Below are 10079 nucleotides of genomic sequence, written 5' to 3'. Positions count from 1 at the left end.
CCCTTTGCCCGCCCCACCCCCAGCCGGCCTGAGGTGGCGCTGCTTCCTGGCCCCTCAGCGCCTGCTCCTGGAGTGCAAAAGGAAGTCATCAGAGGAGCATTCTGGGAAAGGTGGAGGGTCTATTTTTTCCCTTCAGGCTGCAAAACAACTCCGCAGGCATGCCTCTCTGGATGCCAAGAAGCTGCCAGAAGGAAGAAGAAAACATCTCCCGGATCTAGAGTTCACGTCTCACGATGGCGTTTGCTGATGTTGACGGGCCGCTTGTCATCTGTGAGCTCGGAGCCCAGCCGAGCACTTGATCCACACTTGCTGTCGCACAAGCCTCTCAGGAACCTTATCTGCCCCCATTTTACAGATGAGGACGGGGAAGCTCTAGAGCTGAAGTGACTCGGCCAAGGCCACAGACTGATGGGAAGTACAGCTGAGAGTCCATTCCTGGTCTGGCCTCAGAACCTCCTCATTTGGGGAGGGAACCGGAGGTGTCAGAGGGGCCAGTGTGCTGTCATCAGCTGGTGGAGTTTTGCACTGGACACACAGTCCTGGATGATCCTGCCCGGCTTATGAAGTCCCCAAGTGGCCCCAGACATTCACCAGGTGCCTGTCACATTCCAACTGGTTGTAGGTGTTGGATGCCAGGGTGGACAAGACATGTTCCCCGCCCTCTGGGAACTCACTCATGGCTTGGGGTGGGGGAGGAGGTGAGAAACCCATCGGTGAAGGAGAGAAGAGGAGGGCAGACAGGGTAAGGGTGGCCAGGCCGCTCCACTCGCTGCCGCTGCCGCCTAGCAGTGTTTCACACTGAACAGCAAGCCAGCGAGGCCCAGCTGGCTCCTTCTGTTACCTCTTGGCCTGGTGGCTCAATGATTAAATGCTCTGTGGCGAACCTGAAGGTCGGCAGTTCAAACCCACCAGAGACTCTACATTTAGAAGACCCGATGATCTCCTCCCATAAAGATCACAGCCTGGGAGACGCTGTGGGCCAATTCTGTTCTGTCATAGAGGGTCTCTCTGAGTCGGAGTTGACTCAGTGGCACCTAGCAATAAAACAAAACGAACAGTTGCTGTTGAATGAATCCCAACTCGTGGTGACCCTGTGGGTGTCAGAGTAGAACTGGGCTCCGGACAGTTTCCAAGGGTTGCTTTTTCAGAAGTAGGTTGCCAGGCCTGTCTTGTGAAGCACCTCTCTGTGGCCTCAAACCCGTAGCCTTTGTGTTAGCAGCCGAGTGTGCCGACTATCTGCACCCCACAGACATCTCCTCGGGGGTTGACTGACTCTAACCTGGGCTGCTTGAAGAGTCTAACCCCCAGGGAGTAGGATGTAAAGTTGTGTGTCTATGTGTCTTTTAAGGGAAGGCCTGTGGCCGTCAGTGCATCCTCAAAGTACTGAAGCTGTGTTCCTCTGTACAGGAAAACCATATTCAGTAAACAAATAAGAAGACTGTATGTTTTTTTAAAAATTAAGCACCATGGCTCTCTACCAGAGAGAACAACCATGTTGCTTCTGCCCAGGAGGGCCGGTCCCTGCTGGCTGAGTTCTCAGGCAGGCCCCAGGGACATTGGGTGTGAGTCATCAGCACAGTGGGCAACAGCACGTGAAGGTACCAGACTCTCTCAGGAGCTCGTCACTTGGAGGTCTCCAGACCTCACCTGCCCACCTTCCCGGGTGCTCAGAATGGGGAAAATGTAGGAGGGGGCTAGCTTTGGAAGGACGGGCTGGTATTCGTTGCTCTGTTCAGCTGGCCCTGAGCGTCTCGTTTTAGTAACAGCTTCAGAGCAGTCCCTGGAGGCTGGTATTCACTATGCTGTGCAGTGTGAGCCCCCAGTTAGGAGCCCTGCTCTGCACCACTTTGCTGCGGTGCCTTGGCCAGGCCATGTCCCTCTCAGGCTGCTAATTCCACCCCCTGGAAAATGTGGGGGTTGACCAGATGATCTGTGTGGTCCCTCTGCCTGGCTGTTGGTAAAAGAGCTGTTATTTTGTGGGCAGAGCCCTGGGTGGTGCAATAGGTTACTGTGCTCAGCTGCTAACAGAAAGGTTTGAAGTTCAAATCCCCACCCAGAGCCACCTTGGAAGAAAAACCCCACTCTTGAAAACCCTGTGGATCACAGTTCTGCCCTGACACACGGGGCACCACGAGTCAATCGACTGACAGCACCTGGCTTACTCTCTTGGGCACTTGAAGTCAATCATCTTCTAATCCTCATAATGAGCCAGTGAGGGTGGGACTTCCTGTTGCCAGTTTATAGGTGAGGAAACTGAGGCTCAGACAGGTGAAGTGACTTGCCCAGGGTCTCTTAGACACTGAGTGTGGAGCCCAACATCAAAACCAGGCCTTTGAATTGGGCTGTTCAGGGTCAGGGCAAAACTGCTGCTCTCAGTTGATAGAAACCAAGATTTTAAGAGTCTGCAAGTCTTTTACCTGGGAGAGGCAACACTGTTGCTATAGCCATGTTCACTGTGTACCACCCAGGCAGGGGAGAATTGGGCCTCGAAGCAGACAAGATTGGTTCTGGGGGATGTGGAAAGTTCCAGAACTGTGGACTTCAGCACAAGCTTAGTTGGTGGCAGTGTGAGGTGAGTAGGGTCCGTGGCTGGGAGGAGGAGTCAGGAATGCCCCTCCAGTTCCTGGGCTCTTACTTGGTAGCTCAGGTCTGTTGTGAAGAGTAATTTTTTTCTCTGCATGAAAGTAATTGACAATCCACGCCAAGACTTCTTCCTAGCTCTGTGGATTAGCAGTAATTAGATCCCTTCTGCATCTTTCTTTCTCACCTCCTCCCCCTCTCCCAACACACGACCCAGCAGAGTTGTTTTTTTTTTTTTTTTCTTTTTTAGTAAGTTAATGGTCCCCAGAAAGTAGCTTGGAATTTAATCAAGGCTCAGATACACCATACGGCCCAACAACACAGACAGAATACCTCGTGTGTTGATAAGATGCTGTGACTTCTCAGAGCACTTGAGTATCTGTCATCTCAAGCTGAGGGAACGAGATGTTTTCAATGCACAAATGCCCACTGCTCTGCAAAGATAGGAGGCCCTCCATGTGTCCATGCTGGAAGAGTGGTGAGGGAGGAGCCGGCCAGCCATCCGGTGTTATTATTAATTCATGGAACCAGAAGGTCGAGTGGATGATTTCTGCTGGTGGTGGCGGCTGGCCACCTTAATGCTAGGACAAAATAGTCCTTTGTTGTCTACACGGTGTGACCTTTGGGGACGGGAAGGCTATTAGAAGTGGGTCTTCCGTTCTTGGCACAATTCCTTGGGAGGCAAGAGGAGGTATCAGGCCCCAGGTAGCTCTGGGAGGGAGGGCAGGTGCCTGGGCAGGGGATGTCACTGTTGACGTGGCCAAGTTAGAGGCAGCTGATGGACAGAGAAGGCTGGTGATAACCAAAGCTGGGCTGCCGTGACAACTGTCCCCACGGGCTGGGGTTTGAAGGAGGGTCTTTTCCATCCCCCATGAGCAAAGAAGCCTAAGTGAGCACCCCACGCTATGCAGGTCTTACCCACCTGGTCATACTAAGGGGTTCCCTTGTCTTGCCCTCACCTGCATCGCCTTGGACTTCAGCCAGAGTCCCACAGGGCACAAAGACAGGCCTCCCACCACCTTGACCTCTACCAGCAGGCGGGTGTGTGTGTTTGAAGCATGGCACTGCCTCTTACTGTCTAGGCAGAGTATTTTGCCTGCCTGAGCCGTCCTCTGTAAAACAGGAAGACAAGTGGAACCTCTGTTACAGGCTTGTGAGAATTAAAGGAGAACTTGTGCAAAACACTTGACATGTCCTAAGTCTCAACAGCTGTTGGCAGGTACTAATCACTTTATCATTTCCTTCTTTCTCATTAATCAGTTTTATTTCTCTAGGCGTGTCTTCTTCAAGTAGAACAGAGAATCCGTGTTTCATTGAAGGGTTAACATTGTTCTGGAAAAAATATTAACCTGCACGAAGGCTCTAGATTATAGTGGGAAATAGATGCTAATATGATCTAAGAGTCTTTGCTGTTGACTGATATTTTTCTTTTTACAAAATATTTAATGCCAACATTTACTGACTACTTACAATGTTCTGTCATTAGGTGCTGTTGAGTTGATGTTGACTCGTGATGATCCTATGTGACTTATTTTACCGTTTTTATTGGGAGCTCTGGTAGCATAGTGCCTAAGGCACTTGACTGCTAACCAGAAGGCTGGAGGTTCAATCCCACCAGTCACTCCTCGGAAGGAAGGTTGGGCAATCTACTTCCGTAGTGATACTGCCTCAGAAACCCAAGGAGGGGTTGCTACGAGTCGAGGCCGACTCGACGGCACATAACAACAACAACAACAACATTGTAAACCTTTCAGAAGCTGACCACATATTTCCTTTTTAAGGGTATTCTATAACTTTCCTTTGTAAATCATTCCATTTCTGACATGTGTGCCACATTGGCATAACTACAGTTAATCATTATCTCTGTCCTTGGGCCACTGATCTTAGCATGTTTTAATTTGTATCACTTTGTAGTATTTTTCTTTGTCTTTAAAACTTACATGTTGGTCATTATTATTTTATGCATAAAGTATTCTTGCAGTCACACTTAGGGATTTCATTTTCTTCTTAAATACTTTTTTCATAGATTTTTCAGTGAGGCTCTGTGAATAAATTTTGTCTTAAAATGCCTTTATTTTGTCAGCATGCATACGATCATTTAGCTGGGTATAAAATTCAAGGTTGCTGGATATTTTCTCTTAGCATGGTGTGTGTGGTCCCTTGGTACTGAGAAGTGAGGTTTTTTAAAAAAAATTTTGTTATTGTTCTTGAGAATGTATATATACACCAAGTCAACAGTTTCCATGTACACCATTCAGTAACATTGATGACATTTTTCAAATTGGACAACCACTTTCACCTTCCTTTTCTGAACTGTTCCTCCCCCATTAACATAAATTCAGTGCCCCCTAAGGTTCCTATCTAATCTATTGAGTTTCTGTTGTCCGTTCCAGCCCATACAGATAGTTTTTAAAAGAACATAATGTTCAAAGCAGACTTTTTTTTTTTTTTTTTTTTTAACTAGTTATGTTAAACTATTGTTTGGTTTAAAGACTCTAGGGGTTTTTTTGGTTTAAGGTTTAAAGATTATCTCAGGGCCATAGCTTCAGGGGTTCATACAGCCTTCATGACTCCAGGAAGTCTAGAGTCCAGGAGAATTTTAGGTCTGCATTTTCCACCCTTTGATCAGGATTTTCTATGGAATCTTTGATCAAAATGCTTAATAAAGGTAGCCTGTCACTATCCAGTTCTTCTGGCACCCTTTGATCAGGATTTTCTATGGAATCTTTGATCAAAATGCTTAATAAAGGTAGCCTGTCACTATCCAGTTCTTCTGGTCTCATGGCAAGAGGTTCATGGAGGCAGTTAGCCACACATTCCATATCCTTCTTCTGTACCTGACTCTCTTTTCTCTGTTGTTCAAGGCAAATGGAGACAAATTGTTGTGCCTTGGAGGGCCACTTCCAAACTTCTAAACCTCTAGTCACTACACAATGAATTTAGATAGAGCAGAGAAGCACTAAACATGTTACTAGGCCAGTTAACTGGGAGGTCCCATGAAACCATGACCCTGAACCTGCAAACCAAGAAACCAAATCCCACGAGGCTTTTGTTTGTACATAAGCAGCCTCAGCACCTACTCTCTTTATTTTCATTTTGTCATTGTTTTAAATATATCTGTCACACAACTTTCGCCACTTCATCTTTTTTCAAGGTGTGCACACAATAATTGGCTTTGCAGCCTTACCCTTAATCAACACGACATTTCCATCACCATTAACCCTCCCTCCCATCCCTGGTAACCACTAATAAACTTTGGTCTCTGTACATTTGCCTTTTCTTACCTTTTTGTATGTTGTTATTGTTGTTGTTGTTATGTGCCATCGAGTCGGACCCGACTCATAGCGACCCCTCCTTGGGTTTCCAAGGCAGTATCACTACGAAAGTAGATTGCCCTATCTTCCTTCCGAGGAGTGGCTGGTGGGTTTGAACCACCAGCCTTCTGGTTAGCAGTCAAGTGCCTTTTTATATAAGTGAGGTCATCCAATATTTATCCTTTTTTGATCGACTTTTTTTCATAATGTCTTCCAGCTCCATCCATATTGTAGCATGATCAAGATTTCATTTCTCTTACTGGCTTAATAGTATTCCATTGTCTGTCTATACCACATTTTGTTTATCCATATGCTTGTTGACGGGCCTTTAAATTGTTTCCACCTTTTGACTGTTGTGAACATTGGTTTACCAGTCTCTGTTTGAGTCTATTTTGAAGTCTTTTGGGTATGTACCTAGGAGTGGAATGGCTGGTAGTTCCATATGTTACTTCTTCTAGTTTTTTGAGGACTGCCACAGTGTTTTCCATAATGGCTATACCATTTTACACCACCAGCAATGGTTAAGGGTTCCAGTTTCCTCACATTCTCACCAACATGGTTATTCTGTGTTTTTTTTTTTTTTTTCAAATGCTTGCCATCCTGAAACTAAAAACCAGACTCACTGCCATCACATCGATTCTGACTCATAATGACCCCTTTTGGGTTTCCGCAGTCGTAAATCTTTACGGAAGTAGATTGCCCAGTTTTCCTTCTAGGGAGTGGCTGGTGGGTTTGAACCACCAACCTTCTGGTAGCAGTCAAATGCCTTAGGCACTATGCTACCAGAGCTCCCACCAGAGCTCCTGTTGTTGTTGTTGTTATGTGCCATCAAATTGGACCCGACTTATAGCGACCCCTCCTTGGGTTTCTGAGGCAGTATCACTACGAAAGTAGATTGCCCCATCTTCCTTCGAGGAGTGGCTGGTGGGTTTGAACTGCCAGCCTTCTGGTTAGCAGTCAAGTGCCTTAGGCACTACGCCACCAGAGCTCCCCCAGAGCTCCTAGTGGAAGTGAGATATGGCGTCTCATTGTGAGTTTGGTTTGTAGCTCTCTGCTCTCGGATGGCTGATGATGCTGAGTATCTTTGTGACTGGTGGCCATGTGAAAGTCCTCTTTGGTGAGATGTCCAGGTCCTTTGCTCATTTAATGTGTTAATTTGTCTTTTTGGTGTTAAGTTGTTGAAGTTTTATATATATTTTGGTTATTAGATTCTTGTTGGATATATGGTTTCTGAAGATATTTTTCCAGCCAGTAGCTTTTCACTTTTTTTGTAAAGTCTTTGGATGAACAAAAGTTTTTAAAATTTTCATGAGGTCCCATTTATTTTGTCTTTTGCTGTTTGTGCTTTTGTTACTATATTTGATAATCCATTTTTACAAGCTAGACCTCACAGTATTGCCCCTACTTGATCTTCTCAGAATTTTACGGTTTTACTTTGCACATTTGGGTCCCTGATCCATTTTGAATTTGTTTTTGTGTATGGTGTGAGGTGTGGATCCTGCTTCATTTTTTTCTGAGTATGGAAATACAGTTTTCTCAGCAGCATTTCTTGAAGACTCTTCTTGCTGCATTGAAATGGACTTACTAGCACCCTCGTCAAAAATCACTTGACCATAGATGTGTGGGTTTATTTCTAGACTCTCAATTCTATTCCATTGGTCTATGTCTATTGTTAAACCAATATTAGACTGGTTTGATGATTATAGCTGTATAGTGTGTTTTAAAACCAGGAAGCATGGGTTGTTCTATGTTGTTCTTCTCTTTCAACATTGCTTTAGCTGTTTGCAGTCTTCTGCCATTTCATATAAGTCGAGGATTGATTTTTCTATTTCTGTAGAGAAGAGTACTGGAATTTTTATCCGGATGGTACTGAATCTACAGATCACTTTGGTTAGTACACCTGTTGAGATATTCTATATACAATCATAACATCCTCAAATAGAGACACGTTTACCTCTTTTCCAATCTGGGTATCTTTTAATTCCTTTTTCTGTCTTATTGCTCTGGCTAGGATTTCTAATACAATATTGAATGGAAGTGATGAGAGTGGGCTCCCTTTGTCTTGTTGGCTGATTTCAAGGGGAAAGCTCTCAGTCTTTCTCCATTAAGTATAATATTGCCTTTTCATATATGGCCTGAATCACATTGAGGAATTTTGCTTCTATGCCAGTCGTCTTTAGGGTTTTCATCAAGAAATGGTGTTGGATTTTATCAGATGCCTTTTCTGCCTCCATGAAGATGATCACATGGTTCTTTTCCTTTATTCTTTTGTTGTGGTGTATTACAGTGGTTGATTTTCTGATATGGATCCATCCCTGCATTCCTGGGAAAGATCCCACGTGGTCATGGTGTATGACTCTTCAGTATGCTGTTGGATTCAGTGAGCTAGTACACTGTTGAGGATTTTTATATCTATATTCATAAGAAATATTGTTCTGTAGTTTTCTTTTCTTACGGTGTCTTACCTCAATTAGCTATCGGGGCTGCGTTTGGTTCTTAGAATGGATTAGGGAGTATTCCTTCCTTCTGTATTTTTTGGAAGAGTTTAAACAGTACTGATGTCTGTTCTTCTCTAAATGTTTGATATAATTCCCCCATGAAGCCATCTGGTCTAAGATTTTTGTTTTTGTTGGAAGGTTTGGATGACTGATTCAGTCTCTTCACTTGTTAAGGGTCTGTTGACAATTTCTCTTTCTTCTTGCATCAGTTTGGGTAATTTGTGTGCTTTTAAGAATTTGTCCATTTCAGCTAGATTATCCAGTTTGTTCTCACACCATTGTTTGTAATATCCTGTCATTATTCTCTCTTGTTTCTTTTAGGTCAGTTGTAATGTCCCCTCTTTCATTTTTTATTTTGGTTATTTGCATCTTTTCTCTTCATTACTCTTGGTAAAAGGTTTGTCGATTTTATTGATCTTTTGAAAGAGCCAGCTTCTGGTTTTACTGATGCTATGACTTTTGGGTTTTGATTTTATGTATTTATGATCTGATCTTTGTTACGTCCTTTCTCCTGGTAGGGTTAGGCTTAGTTTGCTCTTTTCTTTCTGATTCCTAGAATTGTCAAATTGGGCTGTTAACTTGAGATCTTTCATCTTTTTAAATGTAGGCATTTATTACTGTAAGTTCCTCTCTGAGTACTGTCTTGACTTCATAAGTTTTTATATCTTGTGCTTTCATTTTCAATTGACTCTAAAAAAATTGTGATTTCTCTATTTCTCCCTTGACTCTTGTTTGTTTAAAATATGTTGTTTAATTTCCCTGTGCTTGTATATTTTCCAGCTTTTTTCTTTTTTCTGTTGTTTCTAGCTCTATTCTGTGATGGTCAGAGAAAACACTTTGTATAATTTTGGTCTTTTTAAGTTTCTGAAGACTTGCTTTGTGGCTTAAATGGTGCTTAGTCCTGGAGAGTGATCCATGTACGCTGGACAGAATGTATCCAGTGATGTTTGGGTGGTATGTTCTATGTGTGTCTGTTAAGTCCACTTGTTCTTTAGTGTGTTTCTTTATGGATCTTCTTTCTAGATCTTGTGTCCAATACTAAAAGTTCCATAATGAAGTCTCATGTATTATTAGTCCTCACTGTCTAGTTATGTGACATTTTGCATTTATGACTGCAGTAAAAAATGTATGTGACTGTTTTGCACATTCATGATGTACATCTGGCAAGATGCTAGGGGAGAATAACACTGGCTGTGATGGTTAAGGTTTATGTCAGCTCAGTGGTTTGACAGTTACATAGTGATGCAATTTGGCAATTATGCAATGATGTGGTCACTTTCCACTTTCACATAATGCTGATTTTTGCATAATGATGTGGTCTTTGGAATCAAACCGTGTCAGTAAGTGAGGAGTAGGTGTAATATGTATTTCTTTTCTTCAGTTCTGTCATTGTTTGCTTTATGCATTTAGGTGCTTTGATGTTGGGTGTGTGTATATATTTATGATTGTTAAATCTTCTTGATTAATTGACCCTTTCATCACTATATAATGTCCATCATTATTATCTCTTCTGACAGATTTTGTCTTCAAGTCTACATTGTCTGATATTGAGATTACCACCCCAGATATCTTTTGGTTATTATCTGCATGGGATATTTTTCCCATCCTTTCGCTTTCAACCTATTTGTGTCCTTGAGTTGAAGGTGTGTCTCTTGTAAATAGCATATATTTGATCTTTTTTTTTTTT

General features: G+C 43.4%; 1 protein-coding gene across 1 annotated transcript in view; it reads left to right on the top strand.

Annotated features, from left to right (window-relative positions):
- Positions 1 to 233: 233 nt before the first annotated feature.
- The window catches only part of TESC (tescalcin), a 74226-nt gene continuing 64380 nt past the window's right edge, over positions 234 to 10079 (top strand). The window contains exon 1 of the mRNA XM_042780612.1: positions 234 to 270. Coding sequence (XP_042636546.1) covers positions 234 to 270 — 37 coding nt within the window. The remainder of the gene's footprint in view (positions 271 to 10079) is intronic.

The sequence above is a fragment of the Orycteropus afer genome, unplaced genomic scaffold (assembly GCF_000298275.1).
Source record: "Orycteropus afer afer isolate SDZICR_OR568_19922 unplaced genomic scaffold, OryAfe1.0 scaffold00048, whole genome shotgun sequence".
NCBI classification, from domain to species: domain Eukaryota; kingdom Metazoa; phylum Chordata; class Mammalia; order Tubulidentata; family Orycteropodidae; genus Orycteropus; species Orycteropus afer.
The sequence above is the reverse complement of the archived record's forward strand: the minus strand, read 5'-3'. Positions and strand labels throughout refer to the sequence as shown.